The sequence below is a fragment of the Mercenaria mercenaria genome, chromosome 16, assembly GCF_021730395.1.
Source record: "Mercenaria mercenaria strain notata chromosome 16, MADL_Memer_1, whole genome shotgun sequence".
Taxonomy (NCBI): Eukaryota; Metazoa; Mollusca; class Bivalvia; order Venerida; family Veneridae; genus Mercenaria; species Mercenaria mercenaria.
Window position 1 is genome coordinate 46,842,628 of NC_069376.1, and position 23,350 is coordinate 46,865,977.

A 23,350-nucleotide genomic window follows, 5' to 3' on the forward strand; every position below is an offset into this window, starting at 1 on the left:
GAATTATTTAAGCCTCTCATTGTACCAAAGTATTTCCTTATTGGAGAAAGAGAAAATGCAGTTCATCATGTTCGCTGAAGAATTAAATGTAGCAGCCTTAACTACGATCTTTACAATTATCACTTACGAAATGACCCTTTTTGTGAATCTGGGGCAATCTGTGTATGAAAAGAATTGGAACCACTGCCTTACCCTTGCATGATCGTAAGAGGCGACTAATAGGGTCTTAACACTTGGTTTTGCAGTAACTCTGTGATTCCAGCAGGTATACAAATTTTGATTCCATACCTCATGTTTTTATTTCAATGTATATGAGATGTGGAACCAAAATGTGTAGTCCTGTTTGGCGCCATATAACCTATACTGTGTGGGTGCGCCGTAAAACCCAAATAAATAAATAAATAAACTTTTTGTGAATGTGGAAATGGAGAAGAAAATGCAGAACATTATTTCTTTATTTGTAAAAGATACATTTGTACTCTGAGGAAAGACTTCGTTTATTTCAATTAACAAGACAATTCCATCGTTTAAACACAAATATATTACTCTTTGGAAAAGAAGAACTAGCTGAAGAAGAAAATAATATTATCTTTTTAGCAGTGCAAGCTTTTATTCAACAATCAAATCGGTTTAAGTCAGTGCAATAAATTAAATAACATAAAAACTTATATACGTACATTTTGTTATGAGAGAAGTTGTCTACTTAAATTATGTTCTTTTTTGCTTGAATGAAAATAGGTTTTAAATCAAACATGTTTTTCTGGTACGGTCGGGATGCAGAGGCAGCTTCAAGAAACAAATAGTAGCTCCATTACAGAAATATAATCTTTGATATGTTTTTTCTCTTATATTATTGTAATTGTTTGTGATGTCTCTCTCTCTCTCTCTCTATCTCTCTCTCTCTCTCTCTCTCTCAAGTACACATGTAACTTGCTTACATTTAATCTGTTTAGTAGAGTATAACATTCTTTCTATGGGAAGGGCTGTATGCTGATGCTGAAATAACTCGTATCCCAACCCTTTTGTATTTTTTGTGTGTGTTAAAAAGGTATGTACTATTGTGTGTATCTTTGAAACATAAAGCAATAAAATATGATTAAACTAATCCTTGCCAAAAGGAATCTTTTATTTTATTGAAATACCGTGCATTCATTGTTACTGAAATAATACTGGACAAGCTTCCATCCGTAAACATACGTGATCCACGTAGTGTTTACGGATGGAAGTCTGTCCAGTATTACATCCGATATTTCAAGTTACGTCAACATCACCTTTCAACTTTTTGCAACGTAAAACTCAACCATCTTACCACGGTGTAACGACATCTAATTTTGTATATCCGAAATTGTATATCTGAATAGAAAACTCAGTATGTCCTTCTGTGAGCGGAAGTCGATAACGATTCATGTAACACAGAAAGATAGCCACCTTACTACCCTTATATAATGTGAATATTTGGGCATTTTTGAATAACTTGCAGGATTCAGATCTTTAGATGGTCATAATCCAGTTACAACGAGATTTCATGTGTCTCGTGCAGGCTGCAATGCCCGTCACTGATACTATATGATTTTTAATTAAAGGTTAACTAATTCATAAGGAAGTAGAAGAGGAGTAGACATGGTCGTCGCGGATCTAATTCTAATTGAAGAAGCTACCTAACTTCAAGAATATTTATTCTCCTTTTCTTGTACCTGTCCGTGTCTGAAATGCGTATACAACGTAGGCACACCTAAACTGTCACATTTCAGCTTTAACGGTGTGGTAGCGTACGTAAACGTTAAGCATTACAAAATTGTAAAATCTAAACATTTTCTTGCAGAGCTAATGTTCAGGTAAAAGAAAAGTAGGCGACACAAAAGATTCGCTTTGGAATCAGAGACTGAAGGATATTATCCAAAGAAGGTTCATAACGTATTGACAGTTTTTGATCCGAACGAAAACCGCACCACGACAGGTTACTGAAACATTCTCATCTGCAATAATTTAAGTATTTACTTGTGTAACATATTCAAAATATATAACTTCTTCGAAGGTCTAAAAATCTGATGCTCAATAATTTTGACTATTGACCCGCGAGCCATTCAGTAAGTGTTTTATCACACGGCAGCAGAACTTAATTTCCAAGTTTTGACTGGTCTATATTCACCACCTGTTTACTTATAAGCCCAGTAAACAGGTGTTGAATATAGACCAGTCATATAGCATACAACTATGGGTCTTCTTCTTCTTCTTGTCGTTCGCGACTACACTGTCAGACCAGTAGCCCCGATGAAACTTGTGGTTTGCCGCAGATCCTCAATGCCTCCATACAGTTTCTGGTGGATTGAGGTATCTATCGACCAAGTCGCAGCTCGCTCCTGGTCATGCCTTTTACGTCTCTGAAGCATATGCTCGCAGTCTGATCTTCCTCACCACATGGACAAGTTGGCGATGATGTATTTCTTGTACATGTGAGCACTGAGCTTGTTGTGCCCTGAGCGGAGCCTGACCATCATCACATGTTCAGACCGATCAAGGAGACGAAAAGCATCTTAATTCCTTCATCCTTGGTCTCGTTAGTGCCTCGATGATGGTGACTTTCTCCTTGTAACTCACAGGTTTTGTTGGTTGTTCTGACTGAGCTCCTAGCTCCTAGAGCTCTTAGACAGTTTGTCTGCCTCTTCATTGCAAGCAAGTCCACAATGGGATGGAATCCACTGAAGTGCTACTTTGCAGGTTATACTCAGGCTCTGCATTCTCCTGGTTAGCTGCGGAGCTTTATTGTTGACCAGAGCTTCCATGACAGACAGTGCATACGGAAAAATGCGCGAAAGTTATTTCGTAGTACGTTATGTATGATGAAAGAATAACCGCGAAATAGCCTGCGGTTTCCGTACTTTCCGCCATTCTCCGTACAAAACCGAATATTCCCGAATATGGATGTACGTACCGTACCTAGGGTACGGTACGGGGATTAGGAACAACCTTCTGATTTATTTGCTTACCTCCCTTTATTAAAAAATTGCCATTTGTAATAATGATTGCTGTGTATTTTAAATTTCACAGGTGAAAGTTAGTAGACACATACATACATTATTAAAATCGTAAATGTTTTGTTCGAGTACGAAATTCATTTTGTCGTGTTTTATAACATAGTCAAGCAGGCTTTTTTTCGGCCGTTTTTGTAGCCGTTATGCACCTTGTCGGCGGGCTGACCCACAGGCACATGGTTGAACTGATAGTATTTTTTTGATATTGGCCTGTACCTACAGTTTGTTGGTTTTAATACGTGCACCAGTGCTCCCTGTATTCAAAAACATTATTTACTGCAAGTGAATCCCTTTTATTAAAAAAGTTAAAATTTTAGGTTTTAGTAGAGTGCGTTAGGGTATAGCGGATAGCTAACTAATTTTCCCTGCATTCCAATTCAAAGAAATGAAAATAGTAGTTTTTTTCAGTATATCAGACAGAAAACATCTATTCTTCTTATAACATTCAGCTTTTAATAGAAATTCACGTGTTTTTTTCTCTCCAAGTCATTGTTTACATATGCGCTGATTTAGGGTGTACAGGATAGCTTTGGTCATTTTTTCGATTATTAGTTTAAAATCCACATCTTAATAAACTTTCCAAGATTTCTTTACTATAAATCAGAATAATAATGTATTCTCTTTTCAAAAACATTCAGCTTTTTAAATTTCTATCAAATACTTTTTATTCACTGATGTTTTTTACATATACACTGATTTAGTCTATAGGGGATAGCTTTATTTTACATTTGATGACATATGAAAAATAACACAACAAGCAAATATTTAAAATGTATGTCAGAATGTCTGTTTGCATACCAGTAAAAGAATGATATGAAAATTTATACAATAATTCAAGTCTAAAGATAAAATTTATCAATCTATCCTCTATACCCTAAAATCCGCTATACCCTAAAGCACTGTATATTATAACATATAAGGCTTGTAGGACGAGTCAACGGAAGTGTTTGTCTTGTGTATGACGGGTAAGGACTGGTTTTGTGAAAAGGTTTTCGACCACTAAATTATTTGTCATGCGATATAGTTCCGGTGTACTGCAACCCGGTGTACTGATTGCTTTTTCTTTGCGAAACGAGAACCAGTAAAAAAATTAGTGGCTTACTACCATTTGCGAAACCAGTCGAAAAACAAGTGAGCCGTAGTTCCGTTGCCGAGAATGGTGGATCAATGGCGGACTGCAATACCTTGGCTTTATATCTATCCCTAGACCTATTTTTTAAAGATTCTTTAAAAAGCGATTTCTCGATACGTACATTAATTGTTGATATTTTTATATTCAGAGAGTGCTACTTCAGAGTTTAAAAGCAGCAAACGTTTGGTATTTTTCCATTTACGTAAAATTACCATCACTGCAACAAGGTGCCTGTGGGCTGACCCAGGGGAATTTGACATTTCAAAAATTTTGTTGTCTAAATCCCCACCCAAGAGACAACCTTTTCTGTCTAAATCCCAATGTTTGTCAAATTCCCGCCTGTCGGGAATGGTCTTCTGTCTAAAGTCCCGTGTATGCCCGCCGCCCCCGCGGGCGGGCAAAATATTGACAGGTGCATTATTCGGCTATATTCCCAGTGCCAAAAAGTATGTATTTTTCCCAAAATGAGTGCAAAAATTCCCAATCTACAATCTGAAAAAAAAGTTCATCAAAATTGCACAACTATTGACCAAATTATGGACAGTTTTGTAATGGAAGTATGTTAAAGAGGTTGTACAAAGTCAGGGGTTTTTTTTGGCCAATTTTATAGCCGTTATTGGGCTATATTCCCAATGCCAAGTAGTATGTTTTTTTCCCAAAATGAGTGCAAAAATTCCCAATCTACATTCTGAAAAAAAAAAAAAAAATCATCAAAATTGCACAAACACTGACCAAATTATGGACAATTTTGTAATGACAGTATGTTCAAGAGGTTGTACAATGTGAAACAAGTGTATGAGAAAGTGCTTAAACACATCCTTACTTTATTCTATGGGACTAAATATTTCCCAATCTGGAACATTTATGCATCAAAATTCCCAATTTTGGGGGTATAGGCTATGTTCCCAACAATCTGACTAAAGTACATCTCCTATTACGCTACGCATAGGATCTGAGAACGACCTATTCATTGCCTCGTTCTGACGACCCTTTCGCTAGCCAATCAGAGCCTAACTTACAACATCTTGCAAATCTACCTGTAGCTTTGACTTTTGATATTTACAATTCTTATGTCATAATGTATCAGATAGCCGGTTAGTTCAGTCGGTAAGCCACTTGCTTTGTAAGCGAGGGGTCCCGGGTTCGAGCCCTGAAATGACTGCACATTTTTCTTACTCTTTGACATTCGAACAAGTCGTCTGATTGGATAAAATAAAAATAGCAATACTGGAAATCCAAAATATACAGAAGACGAATGTGAATTGGTCGTTCTCAGATCTTCGTTTAGAAGATCAAGTACTTAAGTCAGATTGTGTTCCCAAAACAGCAAGAAAAAACCCTGAAAGTGAAACAAGTGCATGAGGAAGTGCTTAAACACATTCTTACTATATCCTATAGGTCTAAACATTTCCCAATTTGGAACATTTACGCGGCAAAATTCCCAATTTTGGGGGTATAGGCTATGTTCCCAAATTTGCTAGAAAAAACCCTGTCAAGTTTCAAGTTTATTGAAGCTGGGCCTCATAGAGGCATCAGTCACATAATAATACAATGACCATTACAGACAAAACAAAAACATGAAATGATATGACATATCCATAAAATCCACAGAATAAAACGATACAAATGATACTTGTCATAGTCAAGAATGTAATAAGACTACATACCATACATACAGCGTAATCCAACTGGCAACTAATTAAATGACAATTTTTTTGCAGAATATTGCAAGTTTTAACAATGTATTTTTATCTGTGCTATTCACTAACATAGAAAATTTAATAGAGTTAGGATGTATAGCATGTTCTCTAGCAATATACTTTCTTCTATCATCACTAAAGAATTGACAGTTAAATAAACAATAAAATTCATCACCAAATGAGTATGAAGTACACAAGTTACATACCCTTAGTTCTCTTGGTATATTATAAAATCTACCTGTTTCAACCAGTAATTTGTGATTCATACATCTAAAACGAAATAGTATTTTTGCCAAATGTGTAGGTAATATATCCAAATAATTTTCAAACCTAAATTCATTCTTGTAAATTCTATAATTCAGACATTTGCTAGATTCTGTTACATCACTATACCAGTTTTGAATAAATTGATCTTTAAGTCTGTTTTTAACAATATTTTTAAACAAGGAAGGTGAAGTGGCAACATTGCTAATACAATAGTTTGATAAGCCAAAGAGCTATAAAAAAAAATAGATCTGCAACTTGAAAGACATATAGAGCAAATCTCGCCAACATCCCGTGATAACTGAATGAGATCTTGTTTACTGGAAGTGACGCCTTCTCCACACGCCATTTTGTATGCAAAAGCAATTATTCATCTATGACCGAGCTTCTTTTGATGGCAAGAAACGTGTACTTTGTGTCTTAAAACTGTTTCACATTAAACTAATGTTGTTTTAGAAGCTAACATGTAGTTTTAAAAGTACGAATTGTAACTCCATGCTCACCGATGTTTGTTTTTACTAAGATAATGCCGATTCACGCTCTGATGCACGATTACAGCCAGTTGCCATTCTGTGTATTTTATACTTCTTTGGATAAACCCAATGAATTTAATAACTTATGAACATTGCTAATCCAAGGAAGCTTAACCATACTATTACTATATAGGGTGTATTAGGTATCATATAATATACAACATATTTTTTCATGTTTGCTAAATTTAAAATCTTATTCCAAAAACACAATATTCTACTCTTAATATGAACAGATAATGGTAATACCCCCAGATCCCCATAAAACATACAATTTGGAGTACTCTGTTTCAAGTTCAAAATAAGTTTATAAAATTTTAGCTGAAATTTGTCTATAACATCAACCTTCTTTATCCCCTAGACTTCACTTCCATATAACAATATAGGTGCTATCGTACTGTCAAACAAATGTATTTGTCAGTTCATCTTTAAGGGCCCTCCATGGACGAGTTGTTAAGGTCGGACTTGACACGGTCAGGAGGAGCCAGTAAAATGCAGATCTAACCAAAAAATAGACAAAAATACGACAGCAACTGTATTCGCATCTTTCAGGATAGCTGGTTTGATGAATTCAGTTGGCTGCAGAATGATGAATGCAACATTCTCACATGTCAACTAAGTTATCAAGTATGCACATGTTAAGTATGTTTCCACACATCGTGGATAAATCTTCCATCCTGTACTCTGGAAAAACAGTGGAAAGTTTGCCCAGAAAAGATACATTAAATGCACATCAACTGTCCTCAAAGCAAAAAAAAAACAGCAGTGAAAAAAAATAGAAATTCCACACCCCTGCTCAGTGTACTACCTATAGTCATACATGCGCGGATCCAGCCAATTTTCTCAAAGGGGTCCGACCGACCCTCAGTATAACCAGGAAGGTCTAATAAGTACATTGTATTGATCAATCGCTCCATCTATGACAAACATGTGTTTTCACACACTAAATATTTTGCTATGTGTGTGGTATTTTTGTGGATGTTAGCCACTTAAAGGTACAAGGTTGTCAACACCTTTTTAGATCACCTGAGCACGAAGTGCTCAAAGGGGAGCTTTTGTAATCGCCCTGTGTCGGTCGTCCGTCGTCAACAATTTGACTGTTAACACGCTCGAGGTCACAATTTTGGCCCAGTCTTAATGAAACTTTGTCAGAATGTTACCCTCAATAAAATCTTGGACGAGTTCGATATTGGGTCATCTGGGATCAAAAACTAGGTCACCAGGTCAAATCAAAGGAAAAGCTTGTTAACACTCTAGAGGTCACAATTTTGGCCCAATCTAAATGAAACTTGGTCAGAATATTACTCTCAAAAAAATCTTGGACGAATTTGATATTGGGTCATCTGGGTTCAAAAACATGGTCACCAGGTCAAATCTAAGGAAAAGCTCATTAACACTCTAGAGATCACAATTTTAGGCCAATCTTAATGAAACTTGGCCAGGATGTTATCCTTAATAAAATCTTGGACGAGTTGGATATTGGGTCATCTGGGGTCAAAAATAGGTCAGCAGATCAAATCAAAGGAAAAGCTTGTTAACACTGTAGAGATCACATTTATGATTGTATCTTCATGAATCTTGGTCAGAATGTTAATCTTGGTGGTCTCAAGGTCTAGGTTGAATCCGGGTCATCTAGGATCAAAAACTAGGTCACAAGGTCAGATCAAAGGAAAAGCTAATTAACACTGTAGAGGCCACTTTTATGACCATATCTTAATGAATCTTGGTCAGAATGTTGATCTTGATGATGATCTATAGGTCATGTTCAAATCTGGGTCAGGTGGGGTCAAAAACTAGGTCACCAAGTCAAATCAAAGGAAAAGCTTGTTAACTCTCTAGAGGTCACATTTATGACTGTATCTTCATGAAACTTGGTCAGAATGTTAACCTTGATGAGCTTTAGGTCAAGTTCGAATCTGGATCATGTGGGGTCAAAAACTACGGCACCGAGTCAAATCAAAGGAAAATCTTGTTAACACTTTTGAGATCATATTTATGACCATATCTTTATGAAACTTGGTCAGAGGGTTAATCTTGATGATCTTTAGGTCAATAGGTCAGGTGAGCGATACAGGGCCTTCATGGCCCTCTTGTGTTTTGGTAAGCAGCCCTTTTAACAGTTAATGGTACTGTTCAAATTGAATGATTGACAAGTTCATTATATGAGTCTAAGGTTATTCTTATCTTTGGAGTTGTTTCACTTTCACTCTCTGTTCTGCAGTGCTGTATTGTTAGAGCCCGTGGTAACTATCGTGCTGGCAGAGCTAGAGTCAAGTGTAAGGTTGCATAGACAGTTGTCAATGCTGGAGTTACTCCCAGAATTGGGACTCGTGGTTGGAGTTGCTGCAGAGCAGGTCTCCATGGACCAAGTGGGGTTGCTTATAGTATGATATGGATGAGTGTGAGCCATGGAGGACATGCTCTCTTGTTGGTTAGATATCTTCCCTGACCGGTTTCGTTCAGCAGTTGTGAACTTCTTCAGATGACTTGACCGTAATGACTAGACAAGTTTGGTTTGCATTATGTGCAGTGTGATGCTGCATACTGCTTACACACACTCTGGTGCCAGTACTGGAGCCGGTATGAAGTTGGTTTGGCTTTTACATGGCTTTATGGCTTTCTTGGATACTACTGGTGCCTATAGCGATGCTATGGTGCCTGTAGTGATCTATTTTTAGTGGTGCCGGTTTTAATCTACTTTAAGATCAGTGCCAGTGGTGCCAGTAATGATCTGAATGCATAGTTCAGTACTGCAAGGCTGATGTACAGCTTCTCCACATCTCTCTGGTGTGGCAACTGTCGCATCAAATTTTTGGAGATTTAAGTCTCTTATTTAAAATTATGTATTAAGGTTTCGATGGAGGCCTTGAGAAACAAAAATCAAACAACACCAAATCATAGAAAGAAAGAGTTGTTTGACATGAAAATTGAACAGCATGTAAAACATGTATATTACTTTACGAAACAAGTGTCAGTATGCTGATATAAACATTGAATTCCGGAAAAGGGCTGCCTAAAGGGGCTCCACTTCCGGACAGTTAAACGCCTTTAAAAACTCGCCATTTTCAAAGAACAGTTACACATGTTCGTTTTGATGCATTTGCAATAGCGTGCGAGTGGTGAAATTTCGCATAACAAGGTGGAACACAGTTTTCAGCAATTATTTATCTTATTTCTTAACAAATGGCATTCATTTTCAAAGGGAGACAACTGTTCCCGATTATTTTAAGTACAAATGGCATTCATTTTCAAAGGGAAACAACTTTTTCCGATTATTTTAAATAATCTTTGAGAAAAAGTTGTCTCCCTTTGAAAATAAATGCCATTTGTAAAGAAAAAAAGATAAACAATTCCTGAAAACTATGTTCCACCTTGTTACGTGAAATTTCACCACTCGCACGCTATTGCAAATGCATCAAAACAAACATGTGTAACAGTTCTTTGAAAATGATGAGTTTTTAAAGGCGTTTAACTGTCCGGAAGTGGAGCCCCTTTAGGCAGCCCTTTTCCGGAGTTCAATGTTTATATCAGTATACTGACACTTGTTTCGTAAAGTAATATACATGTTTTACATGCTGTTCAATTTTCATGTCAAACAACTCTTTCTTTCTATGATTTGGTGTTGTTTGATTTTTGTTTCTCAAGGCCTCCATCGAAACCTTAAATTCAACCGATATTAAGATTCTACATGAATATCAATGTTTAATTTACAAAAGCAAGTAAATCTGACCAGTATATTATGACTTTTTTGGATTTTTAAAGTCTTTGTTTTCCTAAGTAAAATGCAGATACAAGTAAGGCTTGGAGGGATGACAACTATAAAATATCAGATCATAAAATAAGTCATCACGATAAGCCAAATGAGCAAGGCTAATTAAAAACTAGACTATATTACGTATACAGACATAGAAGACGGACTGAACAGTCACAAAATTGATTTACATACAAGTCGCCACGCCAGAGAGAGATGTGGAGAAGCTATACTGCAGTACTGAACTATGTATTTATCTTGCTCTGTAAAAACTGAAAAATAAAAATTAGGCTATTAAATCCAAGATAAGTGTCCTGTTTGCATAAAATACCTTATGTTTCCCCATACTCTTGATCAGATTTGGCCATGATCTAATATAAATTGTGCCATGCAGACTCCACCAATAATAGATCATTACTGGCAGCCCCAGCACCAATCTAAAAATAGATTAAAACTGGCATTATACCAGCACCACTAAAAATAGATCACTACTGACGCCATAGCATTGCTAAAAATAGAAACCGGCACCAAGCCAGCACCAGAAGTATCCAAGAAAGCCATGTAAAAGCCAAACTGGCCTCATACTGGCTCCGGTACCGGCATCGGCACCAACCAGCACCAGAGAGTATATAAGCAGTAGGTAGATATCTAACCAACAAGAGAGCATGTCCAGTCAATGGCTCACACCCAGCAATATCATACAAGTTCATTGTATAAATAACAGGATAGGGGTTAAATATATCATTAAAAGCAGTAAAGCTCAGGTGAGTATTAGAGGGCCATCATGGCCCACTTTATAACTGGTAATGTTAATTTGAGTTGACAACTACAGCTATATTTTTTTGTTGTAGGTAACTGTTTCGAGATGGGCCAGAAAGGTTAGATTTGACAGTTAATGAAGCCGTTTGCCTCAAGATGAACTTCAAAGGTGTGAAATCTCAAGTTCCTGTGTAATACAAGGAATGTTGTAACATCCTGAAATATCTTTGGAGAATATAAATAAATGGTAGTCTTTTTTATAACTGCAATGAACTTACTGAAGTATTTACTGCATTTCAATAACTATAAGTTGAGAGGAGAATAGTGTTTTTGAATGTGAAGATGAGTTCACCGTATGTATGCCATTTGTGCGGCAAGATGTACACTTCACAGACTAGTTTAAATGCCCATCTCCTGAAACATGAAGGGGGAAAGCGATACCAATGCCCCAATTGCAGCCAACAATTTATAAATAAAGGCAGTTTGAAGGCTCATTCAGTTGTACATGACTGTGATAAAAAATTACACTACTGTGACATTTGTCACAAAGGTTTTGTCAATAAACCTTACCTGGCAATACATAAAAGATGGCATAACAATGAAAGGAATCGTGTATGTCCAATTTGCAATAAAACTTTTTTCTTTTGGACAAGTTTTACAGTTCACATGCGAATTCATTATGACGAAAGACCTTTTCAGTGTAATATTAGCGGCTGTGAGTTTCGTTTCTTTACAACTTGTGACAGGAGGAGACATGAGGTTACACAGCATTCTGATGAAACACCACACATGTGCAAAACTTGTGGTATGAAATTCAAGTTTAAAGGTTATCTTAAAAATCATGTGAATAACGTGCATACGGAGAAGAAATATGTAACATGTAAGCTTTGTTTCAAGACATTATCAGATGAGCGTTACCTACAGAATCATTTGAAGCGAATGCATGTAGCAGAGAGAAGTCATCAATGTGAAATATGTACAAAGTCTTTCAAAACTGCTCATGAATTAAGGTTACATCATGTTGTACACTCAGGCGAGAAAAAACATGGATGTGGTGTGTGTAATGCATTATTTACAAATAGTAGCAACTTAAGACGGCACATGAATATACATTCAGCTGTGAAGAAATACAAATGTCACATTTGTAGAAAACCATTTAATTCTTCTGATGCGTTGAATCAGCATTTGAAGAGGAATCACGGTGCTGTTAAAAGGTATAAATGCAATATTTGCGACTCACACCAGGCTACTCCTACTGATCTCAAATCTCATATGAGATCTCATACAAATTACAAAGCTTTTATATGTGGGACTTGTTCTAAGGAATACAAAACTTCAAGTGGTCTTAAAGTTCATTTTCGAAAGCATACGAAAGCAGTTAGTTTTAAATGTGATATTTGTCCAAAGACGTTTATAGCAGCTAACTATCTAAAGCGCCACAAACTGATTCATGCTGTTGGCTTCAGGGCAAATCATTTGATTTGTCCAGTTTGTGGAAAAAACTTTGCTTCAGTGAAATCACTTCAGAAACATACCAGTACGCATAAAAGTATGAACCAATGGAAATGTGACTTTTGTGATAGGTTGTTTACCGAGCCAGAGACACTCAAAAAACATTTGGTATCCCATGAAGAATGGACGCCATTTTCTTGCAAACATTGTAGCAAGCGTTATCATCATGAGCATAGCCTGAAATATCACATTGAAAGCCAACATTCTGATGAAAGAAATCTTTGTGACATGTGCGGGAAAAGAATTAAAGGTCATCAGGGTATTAGAAGACATATTGAACGACATTTATGTGTAGGTGGACTTATATTTGCATGTCAGGTATGTAAAATGTTGCATAAGAGCAGAAACAGTTTGTTAATCCATAGCCAGAAATGTCATAACCTTTCGGCTACCATAGCAGACTAATGCGTACCATAAAAACGGGGGTCGCTATTACCGCTATCATACACCGACTGACTACCGCAGACGCCTAAAACGTACCATAAAAACGAGGGTCCACATTACCGACATCGTACAGCGTAGGACTACCGGGAATTTTAATTTTTTCTTTGTATCTGGAGGTAATTTGAATGCTTCTTATTTTTTGCAGAATTTCATCTGAAGTGTAAACTTTCAATATGTTATTAACAAAACGGTATGAAATCAGTTAAACTAATAAGTAAAGTCATTCATATGACATAGTAGATAGTATTACGCAACAAATCTCAGGTGTCCACTAAATTAAAAAACAATATCAAACGTCTCGTGCGCAATAGTGTTCTAAAATCATTGTTATCGCAAAATGTTGATAAGATAATCCTTTTCAGGCAATTAAGGGATAATTACTCTATCAAAATACCAATTAGTTCTGAAGGTTGCTCGTCGCGGTAATTATCAAACTCATTTTTTAAAACTTAATTAATTACTCATTTTTACGCTATGGTATTTAAAGCTATTTTACTACGTCTTCATAATGCGGCTTCGGCATTCTAGGAGTCTGAAAACCACAGATCTGCCACTGATGCGTTTTGTAGACTTTTCTCCAACTACTTTCACTGTGGCACTAGGGTAATTCTGAACTTTTTCCAATAAAATACAAAACTGCTCTGTGGTAATCTATTGTGATGTGCAATCACTATTTAGTACATACGATTTTTCTAGATTGAAATAGTGTACATTTATACACTACGGCAGTAATACTTTGAATTGTAATTGCACATGGAATATACATATATGCACTGTGGTAATTCTGTACAGAACACTTCATCGTTTTTTGCCACAACGGTGATATATATGCACACTTCGCTTCTGCCAGTAGCATATTAGACGTGTGTACATTTATCCACTATGGAAGTATTGTACTTTTCAACTTTAAAACTCAAACTTTATTTAAGAATGCATTAAAATTATTATTTATTCTTAAGTTCACAATGGTAATTTTGATTTTGCGCTCCATGCATTACGCATTATAATGCATAGCAAATCTGGAATGCTTTATAAACGGTACAGTTTTCAGTATTCCACATATATGTAACTGTGCATGCTCATTATATTTATAGTCCGGGTCCGTCGTGTAGGAGATCCATTCATTCACTTGTAATCGCTGAGCCCTGCTACCGACTAGGAATTTTTATGTTAGAAAGTAGGCAGTTGCTTACGGACTTTGGCGTCTAGTACAGTCTTTCCCAGGAACGATGGTTAGGTGAACTGCCTGCTAATAATGTTGAAAACGGCCTCAAATCCGAACAAAAACAAACTATTCATTTATTTACTCTGATACTGTGTCAGACTGGCAATTTTCTTCAAAGGTGTAATATCGTCTTTGCACTGTTTTGGCAATTAATTCTACCCTATCGACACTATGTGTAGATAGAAATACTTTAAACAATAAATCATAGTAATTATATGCTATTGCAATGTGGCCTGGCGACATGTGTGATTCTACTACCGGGATCCAACACTCAATCTCCCGATTATAAGGAATACGTTCTAACCACCGAGCTACGGGCACCAGTAAGAATAAAACCTTTAATTCCAGAACGAAGCCCGATTACCGGAAAGCGTCTGTGATACCCGACTGGGACACGCTCTCATTTAAATACATTGATATTAAAAAAAGAAGTTATTTGAAAATCTGTTTGAAAGTCAATAAGGCATAACAAACAAAAAAAAAGACACTACTATCACGAATTGTTATTCGGCCTTTTTGAAGTTTGTTTAGGCACTTGCATCAGATACACTACAAAAACCAGATTATGAAAATGTATAAATTTAAATGAACCTGAATAACGTATATTGATAATAGACAGTCAAACTTATGGTCTGATCTGCTGACATAACTGGTAGGAGACTAAAAGTTAATTGCAATAAAAGCCTTTTTTTATATTTACAAACAACCTTATGACAGAAAATAATAAAAATTAACAACTGAATGAAAATTAAGAACAATACAGCACAGGCAATTCCGCTTTGAACGGGTAGGAGGAAGGAAAATCATACACCAAATGCTACACAACCTGAACAACGTATTATGGACTAAATTTCATAAAAGACAGTCATACCTATAGTCCGATCCGTGGAAAACCGGTAGGAGAATAAAAGTAAAACATTAAGAGCAAACAAAACATTTGACAGAACATAACAAACATTACAGCTAAACGAAAACAGTTGTAAAAGCTATTACAGATGTCGATCATGCATTACTTACAAATCACCGTAAAAGGTAACATTGAGCATACGTAAAGATACATAATAAGTTCATTAAAAGTCATGAAATAATTCCTGTTTTTCTGTTGAATTTGTACTGTAGTCCGTTTAAATGAAACAATTTTGTCAACAACGTACGACAATAACCATAATTCTTGTTGTTGTTCTGGAGAGGTAAATTTGATAGTATATCTCAGCTTAGGGAAATTTTGATGATGTTTATATAGAGAGGTTTTTGCTTAAGAGAGGGCTGCTCTGGAGACGTTGTACTGTATATTATATAAACATGTATTTTCTGAATATGATCTTTAACAACATGTTAGACGTGAGCCGTCTAAATGCAACGGGGGTTTAGAGTAATTGGCATGATTGTTAATGACGAAAGAAAACCAAAATGTCTAATATTCTGTCTGATATACATGTCATCGGTAGTACAAGTACTGTTTAATAATTAAGTTATGTGTATATTTTAATATGTCCGATTATATGATTATTTTTTTATACCATATTATTAAAATGAAATCACTGTTACGTAGTAATGAAGTTACGATGACGTTCTTGGCATCACGAAAAAAAAGGTGTCACTTCAATTTAATAGCTTGTAACTTTAAAAGTACTTGAAATACCTTCATGGAATGATCAGGGAATATTCAAAGGAAGCCGAAGCCAAACTTTATTAAAATGTCTTTCTTGAATTTCAAAAAAATAGGTCTTAACCCCTTTTTCTTTGTGACAGCTTATATTAGTGACGTATATTGCATGTGAAAATTAATTATTAAAAGATGAATCAATCAAACTTTCTACCTTTCGTACATATACACGACACATAGTTAAAATATGTATGTACATCATGTAATGTTCTCACAAATCTTAGACACCGTCTGTGTCTTTCTCCAGCTTTAGCTTAGTGCCAGCTAGTCAGACAGTCATATCTTCTTTGTTGATTTTCCATATCATTTTGATGGCATTTTACGGGGTGATTCTGTTTTAACATGTACCTTCCTGTGTGATTCTTGCAACGATTATGTAGCTAAATTGAAGGAAGGGACTTCTTATAAAAATGTAGTAATAATGAGCAATAATAAAACCTATCAAATTATAACACTTAGTGATTTTACGATGGTGATATATACTAAACTCATAAAAGGATACTTAAATACTTCATGCACTTAATTTCAGACATAGTAGTTTAGTTCTTAATTATTCCAGACGCCGTTTTCTGTTGCCCGGTCGAATTTCTGGAGTTTCTAATTTCGCTCTAGTCGCTATAAGTTTCTGGATTAGAGGTCTAGGCGGACTTGTCCTCAGCCGTCCCAGTTCTGGGTGCAACATCATGATACGGAAGAAAGCATTCCCTGAAAGTATTATTTGAAAGATTACGGGGATTAACACTGAAATTAGATGACACATATTTATATGTAAGCAAAACGTTTTGATTTTCACCTACAATTATAGCACAACTTATCTGGAACTGGCTTTTGTACAAAGCTTGATTTCTCGAAACATTGGAAAACTGTTCTAAGAAGATTAACCTGTTATGAGCAGTCGAATATATAATTCAATAACAGACTCATCCTCTTTTGACATGCTTAAATGTTTCGAGAAACCCAGAGGGTTAATTTGAGTATATTTTTGGACTTGAGCAACTTGTTATGTAATCAGCAATGACTCAGACCCAGTTTATATATATTAAGCATAAGAAATTACGTTCACTTAACATAGCAAGGACTCAATAATACCATAAAATCATTAAAACTACCCATATGATTAATATAACTTTCTAATAAGAAGATTATTGTTATAGCTGTGTAAATTGACTTTACACTGCTTACAACATAACGATGACGTTGTTGTTCGGGGACCGACGGCGGTCTTTAGCTTCATAAGGCAAAACCGACAATTGTCCGCCCTTACATTGAGATATTTCCATGTGAGTCTGAAAACTCTCTGTCAATGTTACCAACGACTTGCGTTTGTTTGGGTTTCCTTATTCTTGAACAGTAACCTCCAATCAGCTGTTCCGCTACCAGATGTAAATGATTCAATTTTTATTTAAAATTATGTTATAACAATATATTTCTTTCATCTGATTTAAATATTACATACAATCTATTTTTAGTTTTAGGCTTTTACCTTAGTTAGATTAATTTATGATACATGTAATGTTAAGAAATAATAAGATTAAAACATGAGACTTCTGAGAAAAAATAACAAACCCTCATCTGGAAGTTTTGGTACTCAACCCTTGGTCTAATGTCTTTGTACATAATTTAGCTGTTCATCGGGGCTATGTCAGCAGCAAACCATAGGAAGTAGGTCTTCCACCTAAAGCTTGGTCTTTGTACTGTGTAGCTACTTATCCACGTCCCCCATGTACTTGTTGAATTGAACACAAGCGGGTAGACAGGGGTATACCTTCTTCTCCCATTTTACTTCAGGATTTACTTGCTTTCTGGCGACTGTATCCTGGTCTTTCGGAACGGGATTGGAACATGTATTCAAGTTGTAGACATGCCTTGAATCCTTCTCTACTGTAGCTACCATCTTTCCATCTTTTGTTTGATGTGTCATATGTTGTCCTCTGTTCAATGTTCTAACCGGATTATGTTTCTTTCGGATTGATTTCTGTGGTTTTAAATCATATGACCATAATTTCGGCCCTATAATAAAAGACCCACAAAGATGGATTGAGCTGGCAAGGAACGCCTGTTCCAAAGGGATCGATGTGTAGAATGTGTCTAGAAATACTATATGGTTTCGTTGACACACTGGCTCAAACAGATGTTCAACAACCTTCCTCGTTAGTCCTACTTCTTTTATACCTCAAAGATAAACTTGATAAATCCAAAGATACCCAGAAACGACATTTGCTGACACCTCTAAAATACCATTAACTGTGTGTTTAATCTGAAATAAGTACCATAGTAGACGTTTGCAGGAAGAATGAATTTCAATGTAGTACCACAGTGTAGTTTTACTTATCCCATTGCTAAGGAATATAGTAGACTTTTGTGAGAAACTTGAATTTTAAGGCAGTGCCATAGTGTAGTTATACACATTATATGAAAATAGGTGCACTTCCATAGTGCTGAGAAAGTTACTCTGCGAAAGGATTATACTAGTGATCAAAATTACCATGTAGGCATTATTTATTCCCCCGAATACCACAGTAGTTTAAAGTAGAACATGAGAAACTCAAGACAATGCCGCAGCGTATTAATACATATTAACACAAAATAGCACGTACTGCCACAGTGATGCAATGACCGTTTGAATATGTGAATTTTAATAAATAACATAAACTGTATGTTTTATCTGCATATAAATACCATAGTAGACTATTGCAGGAAACAAGAAATTATAAGTTGTGCCACAGTGTAGTTATACCGATAACCATACAATGACCATAACTACCATAGTGTAGCAACCGTTTTACATAAAACTTACCGTAGCGTAAAAATGTAGTATATTTTCAGTAATTCCTTCTATTTTCAATTAAGAAAAAAACGATTTTTACCAAAATACTGCATTATGTGCTACGGAAATTAGCACCCCCATTTTTCAGGTACGTATTAGTCGTCTCCGGTAGCCCGTCTGCAAAACAGTAGCGGTAATGGAGAACCCCCAAAATATAGTCTGCATTTGGCGGCTCAGGTAGCGCGTCGGGGTACGATAGCGGTAGTCGAAAGGATAAAGGAAAAAAATGGTGAAAATCTGCATACCGGTTTACAGAAATGTCATTGCTTTAAAGGAAAAAAGTGAAAGTCTGCCTACCTGCTGAGAGAAATGTCATAGCTTTAAAGAAAAATGTGAAACCTGCCTACCCGTTTTTGCCTACCAAGTGCATATAACAAGTTTTACAGAGTGTGAAGTTTGATTGTGAAAAGCAGAAAGAGCAAACAGATTATGTCAATGGAGGGGAAACAACTTTCAGAATAAGTCGGGGTGTTGTTACTCAAAGGAACATGAAATGTGATAGTGAAATAGAACAAGAGAGATTAAATATCAAACAAGCAAAATTGAAAAGAAGAAATTACAATGAACAGTGTGGTACCATTGTAAATATTGATACCAAAGGGAAACTTTCTTGAATTAGTGCGTGTAAGCTAATGTCAATAGACAATGCTTGGGAAACAAATTTGCCGAATAAAATGGAATTGCTGTCAAAGTAAAGCATTATACTTTGTATAATTGTCTATATATAATGTACAGTAAACCTCACTTATAAGGAACTCTGATAAAAGGAACCCTCGGTTATAAGGAACAGTTTTCAATTCCTCGATCTAATTCCTTCTTTATTCAGTGTAAAATCCTTGGTTATAGGGAACTCGCTTATAAGGTCAACACTCGTTCATAAGGAACACTTTTTCCAGTCCCGCAGTACAAAATTCAATTGAAAATTCCTCGGTTATAGCGAATAGGCATAAAGAATAACAAGAGCTGTCAATGGACAGCGCGCTCGACTATTCACAGCGCTTGATAGTATAATATAAGCAATGAGTAAAACTTTAACATTACAATAAGCATATTCTAAGTCGAAAAGGGGCCATAATTCAGTCAAAATGCTTGATAGAGTTGCCTCCTCGTTTTTACAGACTGGGGTCATGATGGTAAACAAGTATGCAAAATATGAAAGCAATATCTCAATAGACTTTGAAAATATTTTGGGTGGTACGCAAACTTTAACATTTATTCTAAGTCGAAAAGGGGCCATAATTCAGTCAGAATGCTTGATAGAGTTGCCTCCTCCTTTTACAGACTGGGGTCATGATGGTAAACAAGTATGCAAAATATGAAAGCAATATCTCAATGGACTTGGAAAATATTTTGGGTGGTACATAAACTTTAACATTTATTCTAAGTCGAAAAGGGGCCATTATTCAGTCAAAATGCTTGATAGAGTTGCCTCCTCCTTTTTACAGACTGGGGTCATGATGGTAAACAAGTATGCAAAATATGAAAGCAATATTTCAGTGGACTTGGAAAATATTTGGGGTGGTACGCAAACTTTAATATTCGTGTGATACTCACACCGACGCCGGGGCGAGTAGGATAGCTCCACTATTCTTCGAATAGTTGAGCTAAAAATTAATGAAAACCGGAAATAAATAGGAGAATCGCTGATGACGTCTGAGTAACGTTGGCACTTTCACACGCTTTCATGCACATGAGTAAACACAAATTATTTTATTTCTATGTTATTTAGTTTGTTATTTCACAGATACAATTGAAAGAAAATATATAAGGCCACACCAAACTGATTACCTGTTTGTCAGATTTCCCGCACCAATTTGACGGGAAATGAAAAAAAAAAAAAAAAAAAAAATGTTTTTTACTACTCGCACCTGGCGTATTTTTTGTGCTGGGTCGAAATCTGCAGGAACGAAAAAAGGGAGGTAATTCCCAAGTTTAAACGCACCTTGCTTGTAATTTATCAGAACATCTTAAGAACATGTTCTCTGACACAGCCACCAATTCGACTACGTAGTCTCCCTACCGCACAGAAGGCCTCTGTAGTATCAGTTTATTTGATTAAATTTTTGTAATAATAGATCGCTTTAAAAATCGGGCATAACAAAATGGCAGCTCCCTATGTCTGCAAGTATTTCCAGCAACAGCTGTTGAGATTTCCCCGAGCTGCAGTTTTACAGAGTTGTTTAGGGCTGCTGTGCTATACAATAAGATAAATCTTTCCACATAAAACCCGCTAGGGGCATGTGTGTTTCTCAAACGCAGATTTTTGTTTTTGTTGATTGTTTTAACATTCTTTATTTGGTTCGAGTGATATTAAAGATGATACATGATAATACATCAGGAAGTCTAGTCATTTGCTTATGTCACGCAAAAGTGTCAACATTTGTTTTTGTATACTTTGTATAGTTAAACCTTCAAAGTGCTGGAGTTTCATTTGATTTCTGACAGTAAACCCAGCCTGCTGACTTAGTCACTTAGCACCGAATAGTACCAACTCAGATTAGCAGGTTCAGTTGAGTACTGCATAATCTGCATTTGTAATAGATACATGTTATCCAGCGCTTTAAGGGTTAAGAGGCCTATAATGTCTTGAGCAGAGAAAATTGTTAAGTGATATTTCAGAATAATAATAGCGCTGATATATTTCTTACTTTTTATTGTATGTATCACACTTAAAAATTCAATGCTCCAAAGACAATGCTGTCTGAATGTTACTTCACACACATTTGTTTTTCCGGCTTATGGACAGAAACACACTTGATCTGGTGTTAAATATGACAGAAGTGCTTATTTACTCTTTTCATGCCCCCGAAGGGAGGCATATTAGTTTTCAACTGTCCATCCGTTAGTTCATTCATTAGTTAGTCTTAGTTCGTTCGTTCGTCAAAACGTTAACTTTTTGCGTGAAGGCACTTTACTTGCGAACCACTGCACCCAGGACCTTCAAACTTCACATGCTAATAGTACTTATTGAGTACACGACCCCTAATGACTTTGGGGTCACAAGGTCAAAGGTCAAGGTGCTGCGGGGGCATTTGTCACCATTAGTGACAGCTCTTGTTTTATTTTATCGCTCTTCGCTCGCTTCTAAAAATGATGATTTGAAAAAAAAAAAAAAAAAAATTCGCTCACTTGCCCCAAATATTTTTGAAAAAAATCCAAAGAACAAGACATCAATTTGGTGTTGCCTAATATCATCATTAATATTTACCAAAAACTAGATGATTGTAGGTTATGTTCGAAGAGCTACATGTATTAGGTATTACATGTTAACGAAAGTGAACAAAAATCAGTCACAGTCATTGTCATGATCATGACCGCCAAACCTTGGGATTTTGATATTGGTCATTATTAGTCTAGTTTCGTCACAATGGAAATATTCTAAGTAAATATGCTAATTTCAGGTGATTAACAATGGCAAACAGTCCAGTTTGCCTAATTTCCAATTGTAAAAATTATAGCAGGTGCTAAAATGGACAATAGCCAAACTATAGGTATAATTTACACTCTGATCCCTATGTATTGCACCATGGTCTATTGTGTGCAAAATTAAAATTTGAACATTTTATTTTATATTAGTATTGAGGCCTATTCACTTAGCATGCAGCTGAGCAAGGTAAAAGATGTAACTGCAAGATATCTTATAGTCATATTGTAGCGCTCTCCAGAAAAGAAGATAGAAATAACAGACAAAAGATAAACACATATTCTTCATTCTTACAGAATGATGTAGAATTTGAAAGACAAATTTTTCTACCTCATATTCCTGAAAGTTTTTCATGATATTAATCTTTATAAAATCTATTTCGATTTTGAAACAAGGTCATCTGATGTTAAAAATTAGGTCTCTGAGTCAATTCCTAGAGAAAAGTTGTGTTGAGAAACGATACTAATGCTATAGGGGCCACATTTTCTACCTGGTTAAAATGTTGTCATCGTGAAATCAAGTTCCAAACTGTGTTATCTGAGAAAGAAACGAGCTAGGCGTTAGGTCAGATCATAGAAAAACGCTGTTATTATTCCTGAGGTCATGTGTTCTACCTTATCTGAATGAGTTATAGACAGAATATTATCGTAATGAAATGTAGGTGAAGTTTGAAACTATATCATCTTGCGTCAGGAACCTAAAATATCTCCCAGGGGCTACATATTTTCCTTGATCAACATAACCATTGCCAAAATATTGATCTGAATAGAATCTAGGTCAAATTTGAAATTAGTTCAGTTGAGATCAAACACTGGATAGGAAAGTCTTTGCTACTGTTTTAAGGTATATCTACTGTGGCCATAGGTGACTGGTCAGTGAAATATTTGGTGCTATAGGAGAGATCGTGTTTGTATACAAATTCTATTTTTAGAACTGATAAGACAGTGATCGGGTGGGCAGAAGCCGACCGTCCATGTTTTTTGTAAACAGTGATGTTTTTCTAACGGTCTAAACTTTCTTAAAACACAAATTACATAAATAATTTTTTCATCAATGGAAAGGTTATAAAACAAGCAATTTATTG

At 35.8% G+C, this 23,350-nt stretch overlaps 1 protein-coding gene across 1 annotated transcript; it reads left to right on the top strand.

Moving 5' to 3' along the window:
* The first annotated feature begins 2,981 nt into the window (after nucleotides 1-2,981).
* On the top strand, nucleotides 2,982-13,085 carry LOC123541186 (zinc finger protein 227-like). The gene is made up of 2 exons (XM_045326592.2): nucleotides 2,982-3,054; nucleotides 11,261-13,085. The coding sequence occupies exon 2, from the start codon at nucleotides 11,511-11,513 to the stop codon at nucleotides 13,083-13,085; it is 1,575 nt and encodes a 524-aa protein (XP_045182527.2). The 5' UTR covers nucleotides 2,982-3,054; nucleotides 11,261-11,510.
* The last annotated feature ends 10,265 nt before the right edge of the window (nucleotides 13,086-23,350 follow it).